Source organism: Eptatretus burgeri, chromosome 15 (genome assembly GCF_056783735.1).
Source record: "Eptatretus burgeri isolate ZD-2024b chromosome 15, Ebu_testis_v1, whole genome shotgun sequence".
NCBI lineage: Eukaryota > Metazoa > Chordata > Myxini > Myxiniformes > Myxinidae > Eptatretus > Eptatretus burgeri.
In genome coordinates, this window is record NC_140975.1 from 21,186,397 (window position 1) to 21,212,025 (window position 25,629).

General features: G+C 41.7%; 1 protein-coding gene across 3 annotated transcripts in view; it reads right to left on the bottom strand.

Annotated features, from left to right (window-relative positions):
* THADA (THADA armadillo repeat containing) overlaps window positions 1–25,629 on the bottom strand; it is a 202,531-nt gene that overhangs the window by 7,483 nt on the left and 169,419 nt on the right. For 2 of the 3 annotated variants that reach the window (XM_085857381.1, XM_085857382.1), the window contains 4 exons: window positions 7,081–7,349; window positions 5,977–6,168; window positions 2,826–3,236; window positions 1,764–1,960 (listed from right to left, as the gene is read on the bottom strand). In XM_085857381.1, coding sequence (XP_085713507.1) covers window positions 1,764–1,960; window positions 2,826–3,236; window positions 5,977–6,168; window positions 7,081–7,349 — 1,069 coding nt within the window. Of the gene's footprint in view, window positions 1–1,763; window positions 1,961–2,825; window positions 3,237–5,976; window positions 6,169–7,080; window positions 7,350–25,629 lie in introns of those variants that run through there. The other variant, XR_015051759.1, reaches the window with a different exon arrangement.

The window sequence follows — 25,629 nt, forward strand, 5'->3', positions numbered from 1 at the left end:
CGTGAGAGCAGCTCTTCGGAAGCAATGTGCAACCCTTGATGTAAAGGGATTTGGCTTAACCATCCTCCCAGTATTACTCACCTTATCTTGAGGGAGCAGAGAAATTGCGATGAACAGGGCGAACGATGCAGACCAGAAGGCTGGATTTTGGAATTTGGTCAAGTTTTGTCACATGATACACCCTGCTCTTTTTCAAGAATACTTGGTGCGCCTCCCGTCGCTTTACTGATTGGTTTGATCAAAAGACAGCATGTTGTACTTCACTGTGAGTGTCAATGAGGATGTGAAATGAAGTAAAACATGTGAAAGAGGATCATTTATAACACTTAATTGTTCTTGGCACCATTGTGGCTGTTGTTGTTTGTGTGATCCTCCCAAATAGTTGTAAAGGGTTCCTGCAGCTGTCGTAGAACAATAAATGTAACCATTGGAACTGCTAAATGACAGATCGAGGTTCCGCTTCTTCGTCCTCAATCCCGGAAACGTGGTTTTAAATGAGGCATGTTTGTGAGTAAAGAAACAATTATTTGTTCCCATTAATTTGATTACGAGCTTTCCAAAGAAATAAATGGACTAGTACCTTTCCAACGGAACCATTTGTATTATTGTACGACAGCAGAAACTCTTTAGAACTAGAACGACGCTCGTAGAGTGCATTGTCTCGCCTCACACATTCATTCTGAACAAATGTACCATTGTTAACTGAAAACGCTACTATTACGCCCACTGCTATGATGACCCATATAACCAACCGTACCATGTCACATAGTTTATTGGTATGGGTTATGAATGTCATGAATTCAATTCTTCACTCACATCGGGACATAGATCAGATAGATTTATGAAGTTTCATATTTTTGGATAAGGATTTCAATTCAACCAATTATGGCTGGAATACCACTTCACTCCAATGATGTCATTGTTATTATATATATATATATATATATATATATATATATATATATATATATATATATATATATATATATATATATACACACACACACACACACATACACATACATACACACACCCACACACATACACACACATACATACACACACACACACACATACATACACACACACACACACACACACACACACACACACACACACACACACACATAGATGTATATACCATGGGGAGTTGATGACATATTCCAAGTTTCAATTTTTTTTCATTGAGTGGTTTTGGAGAAAATGATGCCAAATTTTTTTCCTTTAATCAGATGTAGCTGCCATATCATGTGACTTATGGTGTCAGAGTTAGCAGTAAAATATTCTACATTGGGAGTCTCTCCTATGTTTAAAGTTTTGCATCGATTGGACAAGCGCTTGCAAAGAAAGCCAGACTTAAAGCGAAAATACATCGATGCACGCACGCACGCACACACCTTCAGGGTGAGACTAATAAAGCGTTATGGACAGAGAAACGAGGCTCCTTTTATATATAGATTGCAGGAATTTTAAACATGTACAAAAGATGCAAGCTGCAGAATAAGAAAAGGGACATTAAAGCAAGTTTAGGTAATGAAGACCGTGGAATTCAAAACTGCACCGTCTGTGTAGGTGTGTTCCCGGTGTATGCCCCGGTTAGAATAGGTGTACCATATCCCTGTGTGTCGTAAGAGGCGACCAGGGTTGGCGTCAGGAAGGGCATCCGGCCATAAAACTTTGCCTTAGGAAAAAGCCAACCCCTGCACAGCAGGGAAAAATGGCTGTAAAAACGGCTGTTGTGTCGGTGTGTACAATTTGCATACCTCTGAGATCCATGGATTTTAGCTGTTCAACAGCAGCACAGGCCAAAGGGCCGACACGAGTGAGCCATGGTAGAATCGTATTGTGAGGGCTTGTGAGGGCTTCGATGGCACGTCCGAGCCAAGGAGCAGCGAGGTAGGCCATTACCGTAGGTTCTTCAAATGCATTCTCTTGCTCTTGCTCAAACAGGTTCACAAGCCTGTCGGGGTGTGGAAGCAAATGAAAATGTTAAAGTCACGGAGAATTGTTGTGGTTGACGGATCTTCTATACATTTCCTTAATATACAGAGAAAAAACAATTTTTTTGAAAGCATTTCTTTTCCTGATAATCCATGGACACATTTCAAACCTGCACTGGTATTTCAAAACCAAATTCACAAATTTTAGGCATGGGCAACCCGTGGCCTGTGGGACGCTCAAGGTCCGTCAGCAACCCCTTTCTAGTAAAACTACCAAAATCACGAATCACTGCTCACCTTCCCTCTTTCATTCCTCTTTTTCCCCGCCTTGGGAATAAACTCCCTCACTCTGTTCAATCCCATTCTTCCCTCCATGCCTTCAAAACAGCTGTTCACCACCACCTCTTATCATCCCCCATCCAAATCCTCAATCTTTTCTACCCCCGATAATCCACCCCAAACCCACCTCCTTCAAATTCCCTGCTTTCCTTCCTGAAAGTCCTGTAATGTTCATCTTGTCCACCCCATGTTCCCCACCCCATCCCTCTCCCTTCCACAGATCTCCTAAAGTCTCTGTTCCCCACTGTTTTGTCCTTCCCTGTCCCATCCCTCTTGTCTCCTGTCCCCCTTGCTCTGCGTTGTGTGTTTGCTCTCGTAGGAGCCTCGACAAGGTATACAAAAAAAAAAACAGAAAAAAAGAGCAAGGCGAGAGTAAGAGCAAGGTACAATACATATATCATGTATTCCGACCCCGACTGCTTTTTACAATGATGGTCATTCAAGGTCTTACAGAAGGCTTGAAATAAGGTATACAAAATTATCAAAAAATTGATAAAAAGCCAAGCCAAAATTTCAGGATAAAGAAAAAGAGTTGTCAACACTGACCCTTTCTCCTCGGGTTCTTGGGAAGTTTGCATGACTTCAAAAACATCGTGCAGAGGCACAAGGGAACAAAGGGCTTCGAAGGCTGCAGGACACACGGGGGAAGCCTTGCTTAGCCAGCACAGAAGGGCCTCCAGACCCTCACTCGGCAAAGCTGGACAACGGCCAAACAGGTCCATCTTCTCCTCGTTCCTTTCTGCAAAGCTAGCAACAGTGATATGGCTAATGGCATGAAGAGTAGATGGAGAAGAAATGGCCTCCTTGACAGATCGGTGTGGCTCCACTTGATGGGTGTCAGGAAGAAACGTCAGACTTTGTTCAGGAGATGTTATCAAGGTCGTCACAAAATGAGCCACTTTCATCCGTGATTCCTCATCTTCGGCCTGCATGAGTCTGACAGCGACTCTGACAACCCTGCGCATGCAAACAGGCATCAACACAACCCGAAACAAGACTAACAATTCAATAATTCAGAACCTTACCGGGATATAAAGATTACAGTATATCCGAGAATGAACAATCAACAATAAAAGTCGCCGTGTGTGCCGAATAACACGATTAATGAAGCATAAACCAATTGCAGTGGCCTCTCCTGTCCCTTTTTGAATGGATGGAGCTCACAAAGTTCTTCTAAAGTGCATAAAGCACACAGGACTAATGTCAGAATTTTTTTTTCACCATTTCAGCACAAGAGAAGAAAGGAAACCAGTGTTACGAAAATGACTTGGGGGCTAATCATCCATCAGTTATCCCTTAATGAGTGTCAGCATAAGTGTTTGTAAACCCCAATTCGCATCGACCAGAATCGGATATCTATTTATATTCCCTGTCACCCATATCTTCTGTGCCTTTTCCCATCTCCCATCTGTGTTTATCATAAAATCACCCCTTTGTTCTTTAATCACACCTCCAAATGGAGGGCACACATGTGCTATGTCATGCCTCAAACATGGGTTCTACAAAAATGGTGTAGCCACATGTTCCAGCTCTTACTCTGACAGCGCATGTTCGAGACCCGTGCGGGGAGGGCCAGATGAGGAGCTATAAAAGGCAGCACCACACAGGCAGCCCAGGATCTCCAGAGTGTGAACCATTCAGCCAGGAACATTGGAACACACAGCCAGGATCCCCAGAGAGCAAGATCCCAGACACACACACACACACACACACACACACACACACACACACACACACACACACACACACACACACACACACACACACACACACACACACACACACACACACACACACACACACACACACACACACACACACACACACACACACACACACTGCAAGATCACTCAATGCACTCACAGCCGAGACGCCCTAGAGAGAGGGCGCACAGCCGTGGACATACTTGAACTTCAGAGAGCCACAGAAACCCAAGGATGAGACCGGACGTGAGGCCACGCCTGTGTTGTGCCTCTCACCGTTTCAGGAAATGGAAAGAAAATGCGCACGAACACGCATGCACGTGCACACTGTGCTCCCAACTGAGCCTGCCTGTGATAAGATTAGTGTTAAGAACAACCTGGAAATTGTTACTGTCCAGTTAAGCACGCCGTTCAGTGTGTCACTATTATTTTACTGCATGTTCTCTGTCCATGTCCACATCCCCATAATTAATTTATTAAAACTGTTTTGTATCCCACCGATCGGCCTGATTTGCTGACCTGAACCAAAATTGAATCTGCTCGTTCTTGACATCTAATCAACTTATCCACCGAGTGTTGTCACAATCCATCCACAACTTTTTTAGGATATCATGCTACATATCATTTTTGGTCCGATTTCTCAAGGGTGAAGAATCCCTTCTAAAAAAAAAAAATCAAAAAAATCCTCGTATCCAGATCCAGATCTTCATCAAAATAATAGCAATTCATCCTTGGCACACACCCAACCTGGCACCAAAGTTTCATCCGAATCCATCAATAACTTTGTGAGATATCCTGTTCAGAGACAAAAAGACAGACAGACAGATAGACAAACAAGTGTGAAAACATAACCTCCATCCACAAGGCATCAGCGCACCTCCGACTTACTGCACATGCGCAGTACATGCCTTTCCACTCGGCATCTTGGGAGTTTAGTCTCTGGCAGTCCTTGCATCGCCCATTACGGAGACCGAGTCCATTACACTCTTCAATTTGGTCGGAGAAAGAATTCATGCAGATTAAGAAGAATTTTCCCTGGTTCACACAAACACTTTTCTAGCAAGTTTTCCCTCACTTCCTGCGTTTTCATTCGTGTTTCAGGATTTATACTGATCAAGTAAACCAGCCCATGGAGTTTGGGCTGAGCCAGTATCAAGTTTACCGTCACTTTCAAATGGACGGTGTGAATACATCGACGCCGAGTGAAGACTACCTACATCACAGCTCGACACCTGGCAAATCATGGATCGATTGCTTACAAATACATGTTTAGTGCACTGAACTCGCTTCTCATGCGGACACGTAAGTGGCGCTCCAAACGATCAAAATGAGCATCGGCCTAACTGTATAACCGCCTTACTATTAGCAATCTGATCCACTCTGTCCTTTATGAACTCCCAGGAATATTTGACGATATGTGACAAACAAAACAAGGCTTCGTCAAAGCTGCACTCATTTTTTGATTAACATGTCACAACCACTCAGAGAGAATATCTGAATATACAATTGCGTGTTTGTGGCACGACAACTTTTGTTTGGATTTTCAGGTCGAATGGTGACTTCTGAGCACAAGCCCTTCAGAGTATGATGAAAACGTCGACACCAGCAATGTTTCAAATAACCAGCGCTGTTCATGCTCAGCTCAATCTGAGTCTCCGAGTAATTGATTTTAATTTCTGCTGCTCAGTGTTGGCAGACAAATACCCCTTGAAAGTGGAACACAAGGATTCGGTAAGCAACTTGAGCTTGAGGTTTGTTGGGGTTAAAGGCCAATATCAAGCCAAACAAGAGAATTTTATTTCAAAAGAGATTTGATATACTTCTGTAATGCCATACTAAGGGGAGGGGGTGGGGGGGGGGAATTATCATAATGAACATCAAAAATGTTCTACAAAAATGATTTACTGATCACACTGTGATGGTTGCAAAGACAGAATCAGGTTCTTGTGAGACAGTACCTAATTATAAATCACCACATTCCATAAAGTATTAACCTGGTTGAAATTTTGAGAGAGTCCTCATGCGAGCTGGTCGAACGCAACACGACTGGTCCGGCCAGGCAGAGGCTCCGAGCAGCACCGAGCACCAACTCTGGGAAGGAAGACGTGTCTGCGCTCGACTCTACAGCACAGCTCCAACACTCGATAGCACGTCTCCAAGGTGCTGCAGCTGCGCGGTCTGACAAACTGGAAAACGTAGTGAACAGAATCAACGAAGGTTCAATAAAAATAAAAAAAGCAGAATAAAAATGCGACGATATCACTCACGTGGTTTGAAATAAGACGGAGAAAAAGAGAAAGTATCTCGGTGAGGACAGAGAACGGTAGTGCGGCGATGTGCAGAGAACACGGGTTGAGGGACGATGTTTTTACCACGACTTGCAAAATCCATCGATTGTTTTTATTTTTCTATCCATTAATAATTAGAGCACTGCTAAATATAGCTGGCCACCACCAACAAGGTTGGCCCATGTTTGAAAATTTTAAAACTTGACGATGCATATACAAGTTTGAGATAAATAATGTTTGCACGCCACTGATTTATAGAGATCAATAGCAGATGTGCACTAACGTACAGGAAAGCTATATTAAATAAACCAATGGATGGAACCTTTTGAACTATGGACTTTAAATCAAAAACCTATAAACTCCGAGAGACTCCTTAATCAACCCTCATAACATTCTTTCAAAGAAAACCTGTTTCGACTTGGCATAGCAAATGTGCCAAGGCAGGGGTTTAAGGCTTAACCGCAAAGAGGTAAATCATTTTGATGAGATCAAAGTTCCAACCCTTATCTTTTGTATCCCTGGAGTTATTGCAAAATAATTTCCCAACAAAAAGATGATGATGCATTTGAATCAAAGACCAAACTGCAGACTTTGAGGACCTTAATCTATCCTACTTTATTCTGAGAAGAAAAATACTGAAAAACAACAGACTATTACAAGTCGAACAACTTTTACATATAATTTGGAGCAGGTGAAAGCAGTAAAAGTTGCAAAAAATAAATAAAAAAAATTCCACACCAAATGAGACTACTTTGCCAAGAAACATCGGTGCGAAGACCAACTTAGTGGTCATGTTGTTCAACAACCCACCGGGTGCAAAGCCCCGCCACAAGACAGGATGATGCAGAGAGCGCCCACATCGAGAGCAAAGGAGATGCATTGGCTTCTTTCCATGGTGGGACGAGCTTCAGCAGCAACTCGAGACAACGTGCTGCCTCAACAGGAGGCAGACTCGACGAGTTTACGCTTGACGCCTTGCTCGAGGTTGAGTCAGCATCGTGCAAAGCCGTGAAAACCTCGAGATGCAGTCGGAGGCAATGAGCGTCCTTCTCAAACTCCAGTACGTGAGAAAGACTTTCCTGCCACAGATGTGGAAGAGAAGGAAAGTGCCGCACAAAACTTGGTTGAGTCCAGCTTTGAAAGCAACGTAAAAGATCACAAACTTTTCAGAGATATTCGTCAAATTCCAATTGAGTAATCTGACAGCAATGAAGGTATTGCTGAAGTCAATTTCTTCAGAAGGCTTTCTTGAACCATCATTTGAACAGTTATCAAAAACAACTTTATGGGTCCTATTGTTATGGCAATTGCAGTTACGTTCTCAAACATGTGGCACGTCTTTACCACGATGCTTCAAATGTCAGTATATTCGTGTCCTTGACGTAACATGAGTATACACCAACATCACTAAAAAGCATGCACGACACGAGGATGGGAACAGGGGTGCATGCTTTTGTCAGGTTGTGTGTTAAGGTGAAAGTATTACCAAATGATACTTACCGTATTACCGAATTATAGCAAATGAAGAAATAAATACATGCATGTTTAGATTCCAACTGCAACAGATTTGAAAAGTACGACGACACTCAGGGCTCTTGTCACACCTTGACGTTTTAGCCAGCGTATGGCAAGGTATCAAAATGTATGTAAAACGTTGGCGTACGCTGAACTATTGATGTGTTTTCTTTCCAGTTTTGGACGTATTCATAACGAGTTGGATGTATGCATAACGTATTAGTAACGTACACAGAACGTTTCGATAACATATAGATAACTTATACCAACGAATGCTGAGCGTGTTGTCGGCGTTCACAACCTATGCCCAACGATAGTCTAACTTTTGCATAGCATGGCAGCGTATCGCCGATGATCACGTGGCGTCGGCTATTAATAGGCTGTGGCTCGAAGATTCAAATCATAACCGCACTAGACATCGAAGTGTCAAGCCGCTGTCACACCTTGACGTTTTAGCCAGCGTATGCCGACGTATGAAAAATTTGCCGAATACGCTGGCACACGTCGAATAAGTTATGGGTAAGTTTCGTATACGCAAAGAGTATGCTGAAGCACACTGGCATACGTCATAGTACGCCGAGTACTTCGACACATTTTCAGCATGTTGAAAAATTTTCGACGTATTCAGCGTATGACGCACACGTTCCACATACGCTGGCCATAAGTTGTCGGCACGTTACGCGATCGTTGACATACGTCGACACACGTTACTTGTACGTTACTCATAAGTCGAAACACGTCAATGTAATGGTTAGCGTCATTGTTCCAGACTCCCTGTTTTTTTTTTTTTCTTCGGTATGACGGTGATGTTGACATTTCGATTTCTAGTGCGGTTATTATTTAAATCGTTGAGCGGCAGCCTATTAATTATATTATATTATAACCGCACTAGAAATCGAAGTGTCAACATCACCGTCATACCGAAGAAAAAAAAAACAAACAAACCAGGGAGTCTGGAACACTGACACTAAACATTACCTCGACGCGTTTCGACTTATGAGTAACTTACAAGTAACGTGTGTCAACGATCGCGTAACGTGCCTACAACTTATGGCCAGCGTATGCGGAACGTGTGAGTCATACGTTGAAAAATTTCAAGCACAGAAAATTTGTCAAACAGCTCAGCGTACTACGACGTATGCCAGCGTACTACGACGTATGCCAGCGTACTACGACGTATGCCAGCGTACGACGTATGCCAGCGTACTACGACGTATGCCAGCGTGCTCTTAACGTATACAAAACTTACACATAACGTATTCGACATGTGCCAGCGTGTTAGACAAATTTTTCATATGTCGGCATACGCTGGCTAAATCGTCAAGGTGTGACAGGGCCTTCAATAGAGTGCATACGTCCAACAGGCTGAACAGTTTACATTTTGTGTCTAACTGATAGGCTGGATCTGTATTCAGACCTGAACCAAAATCGAATTGGCTTGTTCTCATCACCGAACCAATTCATCCAGCTAGTTTCGTCATAACTCGTCCACAACTTTTTGAGATATCCTGCTATATACCATATCGTTTTTGGCCGCATCTCTCAATGGTGAAGAATCGCTTAAAAATTCTCGTCTCTGGATCCAGATCTTCACCAAAATCGAATCATTTCGTCCTTGTCACACACCCAACATCTCAACCAAATCTCGTCCAAATCCATAAATTTCAACCAAATTTCCCTTCCTGTTTGGAATGATTTTCAATTGTGTTTGACCGCCAGACAGACTAAAAAAAAAAAACCTCATTCCTCTCTGCTCATGTGTGATCAGGACAAATTGAGAGGCAAAGTACTGCTTAAACGACAGGTTCGTTTTCCGATTAGTGTTCAAAATATTGTTACGAATCTGGAAGCTTACTGCATTCAACATTCAGGTCCCCATAGCTCAGTTATTTCGATAAGTAAATGTGGATAGATAGCGCCCTTTCCCTTGTTTAGTGGGTAATTAAGTGTACATGTGCTGCGAAGTTATTTTATAGATAGGATTTTTACATTTACATCAACGATAACAACAACACTGCTCGAGGAATTGTCCGCGCTGTTTGCGCGCTCACGAAGCGTTTCGTTCTGGCCTGGCGCCAAATGAGAGAATGCGTCATTTTGCGGCCAATGGGCAACGAGGGGATCAGAGCCGGGGCGGTCCTTTGCAAGAAGGCGGAGCCGCGACACGCGGTCCGCCCAATGAGAGCAGGCCACGCATGAGCGGACCGCGCCGGAGAAAGACGACGAAGGAACGGAGAACAAATAAATTGCGCCCCGTCTGCTCAAGCGAGTAGTCTGGTTCTCTGTCAGCTCGAGCGCGTGGTCTGGTTCTCTGATCGATCTCGACGCACGTCTGATCTCGTCTCCTCGCTGGTCTGGTCACATCTCGCTGGTGTTAGTCTGGTTCTCTGGATGCTCGAGCGCGTGGTCGGGCTCTCTGGTCTCCTCGACGCTGGTCGGATCCCATCTCTCGACGCTGGTCTGGCCTCATCTCGTCGCTGGCGCTGGTCGGTGTCTGGCTGCTCTGTTCCGTCTTCTGGCGACTGGAGCTCTGGGAAGTTGTGGACATCCAGCCGCGCGCTCGCGGCCAGGTAGCCAGCCATGTTCTCGTCCCTCAGCTCGTCTTCCCTCCGAGCTGAAGGAATAATAAAGACCCTTGAGGTCCATCTCTTTTCTTTGGGTGTGTGTCTGTATGCAGGCCTGTCTTGTTTAAGTAGCAACTGGTTAAGTGCTTTTGCTGTACATTATTTGCATCCTTTATAGTCGGTTTAACTCTGCCCTTTATGTGTTCCTTCCCCACCTATTGTAAATAAATACCCCTATTGTTGAATGTTTCAGCTCGTCCTCGTCCTTTCCTTCATTGGTTTAGCACGGTGCGTGTTGGGTGATTAAAAAGGCCGTTGCTGCTGTAGTTGTGCATTTGGACGGACGGGACCTCGGTGACCATCCGCTCAGGTTACGCGCGGGTCGAGCACGGAAACGGCTCGTCCCGTTCGAGCTCCATCGAGGATGTGAATTCCTCGGTAGCTCGCCACGTGGACCTCTAGGTATTTTAAATTTTGGCAAATAACCCTGTACCACATGGTTTAATTATTGACGATTCACGGTCCTGTAAGGGACCCGAACCTTCGGAGTTATCCAAGGGTAATGATCTGAATTCCGGGTGTTCGGTGGAGTCGACTCTGCTGCTCCAACTAGCGGTCGTGCTTGTCACTGATACCCGGCCCACAGCAATACAAGATTCACTTGAAATTAAGTTTTTCCTCTCAAAAACTGACATCTGTACACAGACAGACAAAGTGAACCAATTGCTTAACCCCCGCTTTTCGATTCACGCGTGCGGGGTAACAAAGAGTATTCCTACGGCGTCACAAAGAAGCATATCCACATAACGTCAGGTCAGGTCAGGTATGGGAGCATGTGCCAGAACAGCACGTCGCTGCGTTCACTTTCCGCCGATACTCCAGGGGCCTCCGTCTGGCCATCCCCCAGGCAGATGCCAGGCCCATCTCCATCTCCTTGAGATGCTGGTCAACCTGTTGCAACCACGAGGCACGTGGTCGGCCCATTGGCCTCCTCCACTCACGAGACTCCCCCGCTGAGAGAATCTGGTGAGCAGGATCAGCGTCAGGAAAACGAGCCACATGTCCATACAGCCGCAACTGACGCTCACGGACTATGCAGGTAACAAATCTCATCCGAGTCTCTCTCAGCAACTGCTCGTTGGACACAAAATCCGACCAGCGATAGCCAGCAAAATCTGACATAACGTCAGCGTGCAAAGAAAAGGGGCACGCTACCATAAAAGGTCACGTGTCAGACTAGATCTTTTCCGAGAAAAAAAAATACAACTTTGCGCCAGAATTAATTTCACAATTAACAGTGCAGCATTTCGGGTTTGAGAGACGGCATGTTGTGTGGGGAAGAATTGTGGAGGGAGGGTGTGAGTGTGGGAGTAGGTTGTACAAACTTTTATGGGAAGCATTAAATAAGCATCCATTGCCTTCACCGTTTTAAACATATCACTTTGGAAAAGGAAGAAATATAGGAAATAGTTATTTCAAAATACAAAAAAAAAGCAAGCGAATGCCGACCGAAGAATCCAGCGAATCGCAAGTTGAGGAACGAATTATAAAAAAAGATAGTGCGTGTGGTAAAAGGATGAGGGGAAGGGATAGAAAATAGGAGGCATCATGAGTGGAGCACCAACTTTCGGGATGAGTTTAATTACTATCAGCTTTGGACAGTCCACATGTTTTCAACAATTCTAATTACTTTGTAGAAAAGTTAACAGTCGCCGCGTCAGACTGCTAAATGACACTTTATGAAGTACGCACCTCAGCTTCTGCACAAGTTTAACAAGTGCTATACCAGCTTGTTTAAGTTAAAAACAGAAAGAGAGAAGTTAAACAATGATAATAGAGTTTCAATGGAATGGGGAGTTCAAAAGGGTGGAGGGGCATGTAACGAGAGCAACCTGAAATCTTATATTTCTTTAAGACCATTCAATTGACTCTACAGACATCAAGAGTGTAACTTGTCAGTCATTATCGCCAGTCATATTCACACCTGCAAAGTTTGTAGGTAACCCTTATAAACCCTGAAGGTTTGATGAGCAATGCTGTAGCTGGCGTTAATTTCCGGCTCACTGTTGGTATTATAATGGCTTTCAGGTCCAAAAAGCCGGGGCAGAACGTAACAGCAGGAGGAGAGAAACTTCTGGAAACACAATGCGACTTTAGCTTCAGGTTTTTTTTTTTTTTTTTTAAACGATGTGAGCTGGGATCAACTACAATTCTGGATAACCAGCAGGAGTCACCGCGGTGCATGCAACGTCAGAGTCATGATAATACAATTAGAGGGTCCATTCGAGAGGCGTTTAAAGGAAAGGGCCAAAAGAAAATCCCCCCAAAAAATAATAAAATGAACAAGGTTCCAACTAACCGCTACAACTAATATGCCAGAGGGCACATTTCAGAGAACGCACAAATAGGTATTTACATCTGCTGTCAATTACACTCTCGAGGGCTTGCGAGGGATTTCATGCGAGAAGCTCTAACCATGGAGGCTTTACGAGGCATTATAGAAGTAGTTGTTCCGAAATCCAAGCGATGCTAAACCCCGGCGCAATTATTTTCGACTGCCAGTTGCGTTTTGTTTGCACGGGGCTTGAACGAGCAGGAATGATTTGAGCGACGCGTGGAAATGTTTGCGGTGGAGGAGGTGGAGTTCAGAAAGAGAACATTATTTGAGCTCGTATTGCACGATCGTGGCGCTTGTTGGACACCAGAAAGAAAATCAATCCTTTTAACTCGAGCCGCGTCGGCTAAGCACTTGCGCACACGTACCCTAGTACCATCACGACAAAATGTGCGAATAAATATAAATAAATGTAAATAGGAGTTACCTTCCAAGAAACTTCAATGCAAGAAGAGGTCATTCGGCCCATCAAAGCCTGCTCTCCGATTGCCAACCTAAGGTTGTTTGTCCATGCTCGCTCCTTTTTTAAATCCTGAGCAGCAAGCAAGGAAGTAGCATGCACCGTTTTCAAAGTCTTCGGTACGACTCGGCCGGGGTCAGGTTTGAACCGCCAGCCTCCCAGACCCAGAGCGAACAAATCTAAACGATTACGCCACCGAGTCTGGTTTCAATGAGTAACCATTTGAAGAGATTTTAAAAAAACATAACATGGTGCACCGCCCAACATAGCCCGATCTGGTCTAGAATTTGATCAAATATGAACATGTTGCATATTACACAAGCACGCATTTTCTTCATCTTGGTTACGACCACTCGGTGGTCAAAATGTCATAACTCAACCTTGCCCACTGAGAAGCACGATATCATAGTCGGTGGTGTTTTCATTCAAAACTTCCCAAATCCAACCAATTTTTTTTTGCGAGCACACATTTTCTTTTGCAAATTGGTAATGATTTCATCAAGGCACACTAACTTGGTAAAGTTTTGAGTTCAGTTGCTCAACGCTTTGAAAGTCGCAAGAAACCTGTAAGCTTTCGGCCTGCCACCAGCTTAATTACATCATTTGAGCAAAAGGCCAACATGTGGTTTGCGTAGAAAAGTGAACTCACTTAAGTGCCCGAATGCCGCGCACAATTTAGCCATCTCGGGAAGGGTCATTGCAGAAATGGGTCCAGTGATGATGGCCACGACGAGCCTGAACACAACAGAGTCTTCGTGGTAACATGGAGAGAATCTGGGAGTCTTCAAACTCAGCAATAATTGGGGTCAAAACTTGCTGCTCCATTTCCACATTCATTTGAAGACATCTTTATTTTGTTGCAATGCATAATGCAGCCGCGTTGAGGCGCTAGCAAGCTGGACAGAGAGGCATGAGGCCAGAGGTGAGGTATTATAATTGAGAAATTTCCTGGCTTACAGGACTACTGATTAGCATTGTAGCCACTTGAGGTAACTGCTTGTCCACGGTGGAGAGAATAACTCAGATGAATTTGCGTTTTCATGTGCAAGATTTGCTTAGAGTTCTCGGATTCGTATGAAAAGTGAGTGATGGCATGCGATGCCAATGGAGCCAACAAATCCAACAAAAAGATGAGGCAATTTTCTAATATGGATTTGTATTGCATGTCACCATGTTAGCATCATGTTTTGATATTAATCCATTCATAATTTGCACACAACTGTGCATTTGAGGCTGTCAAGTGATGTCAAGTGAGGAGAAATCAAGTGATTGGATGGACATTATATGGATTGCATATGTATAGTCGTATACATATAGTTACCAGAGAGTTGGTGTCAAAGCCACCCAATGCTCGCCTGTTTATACATTTATCGTTTTAAAAGACAAGTCTAATAATATTTTTTATAAAGCAGTGCAGTGAAGTCTGATCCAAATAATTTTAAAGCAATATATGTATTTGTATATTGTAATCAGTAAACTAGTACACATATTAAATGAATGGCAAGCGTCTCGTATAAACAGGCGAGCATTGGGTGGCTTTGACACCATCTTAGGTTGAAATTTTAAATTTTTTTTAAAAATCATTTGTTAATTTCAACTTCACTACATCAATAATATACCCCAAAGGAACCTCCATGCCAAATAACAGCATCCTAGTACACATATTAAATGAATGGCAAGCTTCCAAATAACTTGCACCAAAAACTTTAACATTGATGTGCTACAAAAAAGTTAAGGTCAAAACAGGTCAAAAATTTAAAATATTTGAAATTATTTTTTAATTTCAACTCCACCACATCAATAATATACTCCGAAGGAACCTCCATGCCAAATATCAGCATCCTCGTACACATATTAAATGAATGGCAAGCTTCCAAATAACTTGCACCAAAAACTTTAACATTTTCATGCTCACGCTGACGTTGAGGCTGACGCTCACGCTCATGCTGGGGGTATCGCTATAGCTCTCTGTTCTTTGAACAGGCGAGCTAAAAATGCAATTTCCAACTTAGTTGTAGTCTGAGAAAAACACAGAACTACCCATGGCTTTACAGAGTATCACTCAGACTACAAAGCTCTCAACGAATCACCACCTCTCCTGGGAAAGATATCAATCCACAGATGTGTCTTTATCTCACTGGCCATCATCAGAGCGGAGCAGAGTGGACCCCCCCCCCACCAATAATTGAGCTTGAAAGCAGTTTGATGAAGGATTATATATAGGGAGCATCTATTCAATGAAAGTTGCCTTTCAACTTTGATACCCTCTTTCTGGGCAACATTCAAAATCCTCATTCACTACGTAATAGATGCCTAAATAGGGGAGATGAGAAGCAGGTACCCCTGTTGGTGTTGTTGCAAGTGCTGGTGTTACACAGAGGTTCACGGTCACTATTCTAGTTAAGAGGCACACACACATGCACGCACACACTAATCAATACAAATAAATGTCAGTGTGCCTCCTCCATAACTCAAAAACAATGAAATCTAGCGGTCCCAAACTTTGCATGCAGACGAAGGGAACTCCAAGGTAGTGCATGAATGAAAATTGTGTTTTTGGGTTTCGTAAAACACCCCCTTTGAAGAAAATTAACGGCCTTATTTAATTAACCTTTATCAAGGTGCCATCCTTGGTCAAACCCTTTATCAGCCTGCTCTCCCTCGCTGGGGTCTTAATTCGCCATTTTTTGGCCTGCTCAACAATGCCTTGACTTGGAACAGGTCACAACTCTCTCTCTCTCTCTCTCTCTCTCTCTCTCTCTCTGTCTCTCTCTCTCTCTCTCTCTCTCTCTCTCTCTCTCTCTCTCTCTCTCTCTCTCTCTCTCTCTCCCACTCTCTCACTCACCACTCCCTTAACAAGAGCGCTTAATTTTTTTCACTTTCCTCACTCGTATCATCGAATGCCTAATCTACATATCTACAAATCACTGTATATATCACAATACTTATAAACACCTGGAGACGCCAGCTTTCATGGCTTTATTTCATTTCCGCACATGCCATAACCTCAAGAATCGCAGAACCGAAAACATCAACACCAATAAGAAGTGGAAAGAAGAAGCCAGCATGTCCTCTCATGGAGTTGTCAGACATGGAGAAAGGGGAAGGCAACCCTGAGACACTGTCTGACCAATTATCAACACCATGCATCACCACGCAACAGCAGGATGGCCGAGAGGTACGCACACTTGCCCTAAGCTGTCGAGCCTGGATTTGAATCTCAACCTAATTATAAACTTTCATTCCGGTGTTTCATCAATGTGCGTGTCCCTCAGATGGACACTAAACCAGGCGTCACATCTGTCAGAATTAGTTGGTGGTCATCAATGATCCCTTATCAGTATCCTTCGCAAAGAGTAGGGGAGTTACTCCTGGCATCCTGGCCAAATTCCAAATTCCTGCTCCATCCTACAGGGGTACTGGATCAGCAGCACTGCCACACCCTCAGTCAATGATGCTACTCATGGCCTTGTGCTGCACAGGAAAAAGAAGACGACCAGACCACTATGTTTAGTATTTTGTTATAATATTTAAATTAATTTACTGTGAAAAATTAACACTCAATTATTTTTCTGTCAGGAACGCATTCCCCCTTTAATATATTAAATCAGTAGGATTTTGAAGCATGATTTACATTATTTCAACTTAAAATGTTTTCCAAGAACAAATCTTTGGCATAAATAGGGAAATGTCTATATATATATATATATATATATATATATATATATATATATATATATATATATATATATATATATATATATATATATATATATATATATACTGTGTGTGTGTGTGTGTGTGTGTCTCATAAAACAGAACAACATTTTCTTTACAAACCCACCCTTTCCTCTCACCTTTCTCTCTCTCTCTCTCTCTTTCCCCCCCCCCACACCCCACTCTTCCTCTCTCTGCCCCCACCTAAAAAAGTACAGCACTCTCCTCCAACACCTCTCTCTTTCTCCCACCCCTCCCCTCACACCTCCTCCCTCCCAGAGTATACTGCAACATCGGGTGAGGCATCTCTCTCTCTCTCTCTCTCTCTCTCTCTCTCTCTCTCTCTCTCTCTCTCTCTCTCTCTCTCTCTCTCTCTCTCTCTCTCTCTCTCTCTCTCTCTCTCTTCACATTAGCCAAGCACCGGATGGTATTTGCTGGTGTAAAATAAAATAAAATAATAATAAAAAACATTATATATATGTATATACATATATATACATATATATATATATACATTATATAGATATAGATACATATATACATATATAGTAGATGTATATACATATATATATATATATATATATATATATATATATGTGTATATACATATATATATATATATATATATACATATATATATATATATATATGTATATATATGTATATACATATATAGTATATATATATATATGTATATACATACATATATACATATATAGTAGATATATATATATATATATATATATGTATATACATACATATATACATATATAGTAGATATATATATATATATATATATGTATATACATACATATATACATATATAGTAGATATATATATATATATATATATATATATATATATATATATATATATACATATATAGTAGATATATATACATATATAGTAGATATATATATATATATATATATATATATATATATATATATACACATATATTTGTACATACATAGATATATATACATATATACATGTATATATATATGTACGAGGTGTGTTCAAAAAGTATCCAACCTTAATTTTTCGTGTGTAAACAAATGAAGCTAGGGAGGCGTGGTTTGGTGCACGTATGTAGGCGATCCTAATCCGTATGCGTGAATATTTTCCCGACTGCAGAAGCTGTCAGTCGCCGACAGACCGCCGATGAGTGAGGAAGTGTAAGTGAACAAAATGACGGAAAAACTTGAACAACGCTACTGCATCAAATTTTGTGTAAAGCTTGGCGATTCCCAAGTGGAAATGATCCGCAAGATTCAACAGGCCTTCGCGAACGAAGCAATGGGCACCACACAGATAAAAGAGTGGGACAACCGCTTCAAAGATGGTCGCACATCAGTGGAAAATGAAGCACGTTCTGATAGGCCCTCAACATCCCAAAATGAGATCGTCATTGATAAAGTGAGGACCCTGCTGATGCAGGATCGTCAAATCACGATCAGAGAACTTGCAGACGAGGCGGGCGTCAGCATTGGATCCGTTCATTCCATTGTGACTGAGGATTTGGGCTTAAGGAGAATCTCAGTGAAGTTTGTGCCAAAGCTGCTAACGATCGAGCAGAAGCAACTCCATTTGGAGATCGCACAGGACATGCTGGAGACGGTGAACAGCGATCCCAACTTCTTCAACACAGTGATCACTGGCGATGAGACCACAGTGATCCGTCATTTTGTCAAAAACGAAAATCCGACGACGCTCACTTACACTTCCTCACTCATTGACGGTCTGTCGGCGACTGACAGCTTCTGCAGGTGGGAAAATATTCATGCATACAGATTAGGATCACCTACGTACGTGCACCAAACCACGCCTCCCTAGCTTCATTTGTTTACGCACGAAAAATTAAGGTTGGATACTTTTTGAACACACCCCGTGTGTATGTATGTATGTATGTATGTATGTATGTATGTATGTATGTATGTATGTATGTATGTATGTATGTATGTATGTATGTATGTATGTATGTATGTATGTATGTATGTATGTATGTATGTATGTATGTATGTATATATATATATATATATATATATATATATATATATATATATATATATATATATATACACACACATATACCTGGTGTTGGCGCAGTGGTTAGGGCAGCGGCTTGGGATCCAAAAGGTCCTGAGTTCAAGCCTCGTTGGGCCACTGAATTAATACACCAGGGGGTTGACTCAGCCTGTCATCCTTCCGAGGTTGGCGAAATGAGTACCAGTGTACTGGGCCGGTGTATACCCTGGTTAAAATAGGTGTACCATATCCCTGTGTTGTAAGAGGCGACCAGGGTTGCGTCAGGAAGGGCATCCGGCATAAAACATGTGCCAAATCACTATGCAGATCATACGGATGATCCGCTGTGGCGACCCCTAACGGGAGCAGCCGAAAGCTGAAGAAGAAGATATATATATATATATATATATATATATATATATATATATATATATATATATATATATATATATATATATATATATATATATATAGTTATATAGTTATATGCATATAAATATGCACAACCAGTTTTTGCTGAAATTAAAGCATAGAACAAATAAACAATTTCAGATAAAAAAGAAATCATGGAATCGTTTTGTTGAACAAAATTTAAACTAAATTTTTGTCTCATCAAAGTAGCCACCTTTTGCAGATATAACAGCCGAACATACTCGTGGCATTCTTTCTACAATGGAAATCAAATATTGTTCAGAAAGTTCTTCCCATCACTGTTGCAGAAGTTCCCACAAATGTGTTGCACTTGTAGGTTTCTTTGCTTTCACCCTTCTGTTCAGTTCATCCCAAACCAGCTCGATGGGGTTTAAGTCAGGAGGCTGTGCTGGCCATTCCATGATTTGAAGCTTATCGTCTTGTTCTTTTCTTACAAGGTAGTTCTGACGTAGCCTGGAGGCATGTTTTGTGTCGTTATCTTGCTGCAGGATGAACCCCTGACGAACTCGGTGTTGACCAGAGGGTAATGCATGGCGCTGCCCCTTTTGGTTCAGGGTGCCAGTCACTCTGTGCAAGTCGCCGACTCTGGATCCAGCAAAAGAGCCCCAGATCATCACGCTTCCTCCTCCCTGTTTGACTGCTGGTGTCACACACTGAGGAGTCATCCTTTCGCCGACTTGACGGTGAATCAAAATTTGAAATTTTCGGTTCATCACTCAGGGTTTTTATGCGGTGTTATATTTTACTCAGGGTATTATATTTTATAAAAAAATTTATCTCATCGGTCCACAACACCTTCTTCCAGTTTTCCGTAGTCCACTGGCGGTGCTTCATGGCGCAGACAAGCCTCTTTTTCTTATTTTGCCATCTTAGCAATGGCTTTCTCACTGCCACTCGACCTGTCAAACCTGCAGCTCGAAGTCTTCTCTTCACAGTTGAAACTGAAACGTCCTTACTTCGACCAGTGTTAAGCTGCTTGAAGCTGCTGTGCTGTGAGCCGCCTATCACGCAAGCTGTTGACTCTCAGAAACTTGTCTTCTGATTGTGTTGTGGCTTTGGGTCTGCCAGACCTCTTCCTGTCAGAGTTTCCTCGAGTTTCCAAGAGCCTTTTGATGGTGTAGAAAACTGTACTTACTGACACCTTGGCTTCTTTGCAATTTCTCTGAAGGAAATAGCTCCACTTTTAAGGGTTACAATGGTCTGTCTGTCTTCCTTTGCTTATTGTCCTTTTCTCGCCATTATGATAGCAATGTACTACTTCCTGCAGTGCAATATTGTCCATATAATGCTGCAAAGGATGTAGTAACACAGTCTGTTCGAACACTTCTATTATACAGACAGAGGGTTTGTAACTAATTAACAAAAGTTGGGACACCTGTAGGAATTGTTTGCATCAACTTTCAAGGCTTAATTTACTTCCATTGCTGCAGAACAGCTGCAGTTGTTAACCCATTACTTGTTCCCTGAAAAGGGCTTTTTAACAACTCTGAAATTTATATTTTTCAGTTTTTGGTAAATTAAACTTTTTTTTAAACCTCTGGCAGTTTACCACTTAGCTATGTACCATTTCAAGTTATCCACTGGCCTTGAACTGCTTAAACTTCAGTAAAAACTGGGAAAATGGGGGTGTTGTCAAACTTTTGACTGGTAGTACATATATATATATATATATATATATATATATATATATATATATATATATATATATATATATATATATATATATATATATATATATATATATATATATATACATATGTTTTGGGATGAACTGTGACTGGCACCCTGAACCAAAAGGGCTACCACAGCATTTTGCAACGCCATGCATTACCCTCTGGTCAACGCCGAGTTGGTCAGGGGTTCATCCTACAGCAAGATAACGACCCAAAACATACCTCCAGGCTACGCCAGAACTACCTGAGAAGAAAAGAACAAGACAGTAAGCTTCAAATCATGGAATGGTCAGCACAGTCTCCAGACTTAAACCCCATCGAGCTGGTTTGGGATGAACTGGACAGAAGGGTGAAAGCAAAACAAACCTACAAGTGAAACACATTTGTGGGAACTTCTGCAACAGTATTGGGAAGAACTTTCTGAACAATATTTGATTTCCATTGTAGAAAGAATGCCACGAGTACCTTTGGCTGTTATATCTGCAAAAGGTGGCTACTTTGAGGAGACAAAAATTTAGATTAAATTTTGTTCAACAAAACGATTCCATGATTTCAATTTTTATGTGCAATTGTTTATTTGTACTATGCTTTAATTTCAGAGTACATTGAAACAATAAACTGCTTAAATTTCCGTAAAAACTAGAAAAATGGGGGTGTTCTAAAACTGTTGACCGGTAGTGTGTATCTACAGGGGGCTGCAAAAGTAAGTATACAGTAATGAATTAAAGTACAGTCCTTACTGTATACCTACTTTTGCAGCGCCCCTGTATGTATATATATATATATATATATATATATATATATATATATATATATATATATATATATATATATATATATGAGATTGGATCTGCCATCGCTTGTTTATTACTGGATTATTTGAGTAGTTCTTGTAACTTTTTTGGTTGGATGCACCTTTTGGCTTAAAAACATACTTTTTTGCAGTACTTGCCTGAATGCAATGGGCTCCATGAAAGTAAGAGTGCTGAAAATACATTAAAGTGGAAATAGAAAGACTTTTGAAAACAAGTAAAGAAGGAAGAAGAGGGGAAAAAGAAAACTGAAAGAAAGTACAAAGATAAATGTGTCTTGCAGTTGTCATTTAAGTGGATGGGAAGCAAGCCAAATAAAAGGTAAAATACAAACAGAAGAGAGCACACAGAGTGGATGTAAGAACAGCAGAATGAGATTTCAGAACACAGACACTGATGCCAGCCATGTGGGCCTGCTGCAGAGGCAGAGTCCAAGCTGGTCAGAATTCCACAACCTTCTCAGGTGAACAAGCTCAAATGAGCTAAGATCCTCGTCCTCTTAATGATGACGATATAAAAACGAATATGACGTCATTGTGATGTTTCAGGTTTGCGATCAATTATCTCTGCTAATGCCGGGCTTGATTCCCGCAAACAAAATTCAAACAGCTTGCCTAGTTTCGGAGATAATGGTATAGGCAATTTCCATTAGTGGCGATATTATGACGTCGACTTTTTTTCTTGGAAGAATTTACAAAATCGGAGATGGTTACTGTCTGCGCAGGGTATTTTTACATATATATATATATATATATATATATATATATATATATATATATATATATATATATATATATATATATATATATATATGCCAAGTTTCAGGAAGTTTCGATGAAAACTTTAGGCTGTGAAACAAAAAAGTCCACAAGAAGAAGATGAAGAACAACAACGCGAGTAAGACTTAGAGATCCTCCACGAGAATCTAAAAACAAAGTTTACAGGTAAAGGAAAAAAGAGGGTAATTTGGGAAAAGAGAAAGATAGGTTGGATGATGAGATTTGGGGGTGAACAGTATGTTCAGACATTTTACCTTGTTGTCAGCAGAGTATACAGTTAAGGTCTTGGGGGTGTTAAGCTTTGCACCTTTTAAACAAACGTGACATGAGAGGCGACGAGAGCATTCAGGGAAATCAGAACCAGATAAAAAAATCCTCCTAAAAGAATGGGTATCAAATATTCTTTCATATCTTGGGAGCTATTTACATATTATTTACTTTGGTCGGATGGAGAAATAATTAATTACTTCACCTATTCACAGGTAATGTCCACATAACACCTTGTGAAATGGATGCTGTATGATTGAGGCAGCTAAATATTAGGGCAGTATGTAAGTTTTAGCAAGTGATGACAAATAATGCGTTTGCACCCATGTGTGCACTCAATATCAGCAATAATCTTAAAAGGTCTGTCTCCACAAAGAAGTTCTCAACCAGTACAGGTCAAAACTAGTTCAAGCTAAAACCAAACTCCAGGTTTCCCATTAGCAGATACCTAAACCATGACGGTCTGTCAGGTTTAGGAGAGCGATTTCACTTGTTCAAATACAGGTTAATGCATAAGGAATTAGTGCATAACTTGCTGATGGAGATAAGACAAAGCTGGGATTGTTCATGGCACTAAAATGACAAATGGTGGCAGAAATCCGAAAAAATGGTCTTTCAAACAGGCATGAAGGGCAGCTGCAAGACATTCTGCAAAACTGCACCTCGTAAACAGTATTGAGAGTGTGGTCTGAAGCTGGAAAAATCAAACCAGCATTGACGGTTTGAATCAAATACCTGATGGCGGTGCCAGGAAGGGAATAAAGGACACAGAGGAAAGGAAAAGAGTCGTTTGCTCCCGTCAAGTCTTTGAATGTGCACTCGAGTTAAAAGCGAGAGAAAGCTTCACGAGAATTTTCGTTCCAAGTCAAACTTAGAGCACTTCTCATCTTTCCAGTAAAACAACACACATAGCTGCTCAGACGAAGAATAAGATTTTTGAGCCGAAGTGCAATTCCCTGCAGACCTACCTTCCTGCTCAGACTTGGAGCAAGTGGTGATAATCTGTTGCACACCTTGAAATTGCTTTCCATTCTTTTCCAACTGCAGCATGCACACGCCTAAGGAACCAAATAGCCAATGTACTTTTTTGTTGATGTTAAAATTAGAGCACAAAATCTTTAACATCAGTTGGGCATGGTCAGTGAATTAATAAATTCCTTCAACTAGGTTGCCGATGTTTACCATTCACCCAAGAGGAGAGTCGGAGAAGCAGAAATCAACTGATACGAGGAAGATGAAGTGACACCGTAACAAAAAAAAGAATTCTCAAAAGATTCCTATCTGATAGGTATCATGTGCAGCCAGTGGCTGCTGGTTGCATCATTTTCTGGGGGCACAGCTGTGCCGCTGAATGCAGTGGCCTCTATTACCAGTACATTGGTACTCATTTCACTGACCTTGGAAGGATGACAAGCTGAGTCAACCCCACCTGGTGTTAATTCAATAAGTGAAAAACGGGCTCAAACTCAAGACCCTAAGATCTCAAGCCAGCCACCTTAACCGTTAAGCCAACACCAGGCTTTCCTATCTGATGAGAAACCATGGAAGGTTTTTGTGTGGGTGTGGAAATTTATTCATAAAAACATTAAGATGAAGATGATAATGTACAAATTCTATGTTGTCTGCAAATATCACTTGCTGTTCCAAAGTTGTGTGACATGGGAAAAGCATTAACTGCTCCAAGGGCCTTTAAAAACACAACTCGAGTGAAGTTGATGGCACGCCATCGCAGATCCCCACACTTCCCACCTAAAGCAAAGTAGAAAGATGGAAAAAAGTTCCATCGGGAATGGACCCAACATCAAATTTTTACTTAAATTTATTTCCCCTTTTGACCCTTGTAACTCCCAAGACCACATCCCCTTGGGACATGAACCAGGGGTCACATCCAAAAAACTGTTTTACATATTTCACGTGTCACCCGACGTTTATTGCACAAAGTTTCATGAAAAAAAAATGTTTAAAAATTCGCCCGTAATTGCATTTTGTGCTGTATGACCTTTTGACCCTGACTCATGGGACGGGGCCAAAAACTATACTGGTCTTGCACCTCCTTGCTGTCTATCGTTCTCCACTTTCACATGCATATGGTTAGAAATTTTCCATTTTCATAGACATGTTTGTTAATTTCTTAACAGAATAGTCTTTTATATCTGGCAAAGTCGTGATGGTTGGAGGTTTCGACATTCATGTTGATGCATCGTCTAACCTTGAGGTAGCTACTGTTCTACAGTCTCCAACAACATGTAGCAGGACCAAAGCATGAAGCGGGCCATACTTTGGATTTAGTATTCACTAAGTTTCTCATCGACAACTGCACTGTACACGAGGGAGGCCTTCAAGTCAGATCATCCCGTTGTTTCACGTCAGATCTGTCTTTGCTGTCTGTTCCATCTTCTGTAGGGAACTATTGAAACCGACAATTTTTTTTTTTTTCGGAATCGCTGTATTTTTTGGTCACCAGACTGATGCTGACTCTGCTTTGCCTTTGCATGGTTCAACTAGGAAATAAGTCAGCTTCTGGATTCTGTAGCCCCTGTCACAGTAAAACACACAACAACATTGCCAACAAAGAACTGGTGAGCGATCTGACAGAGGAGCCTCCCGGTTTCGACCTCCCCCAGAACCAGTGGTCTGCGCTCAACGTCATCTGTACTCTCCATGCAAGGACATCACACCGCCTCCACAAATGGAATTTCAAAGACAGCCCAGCACGA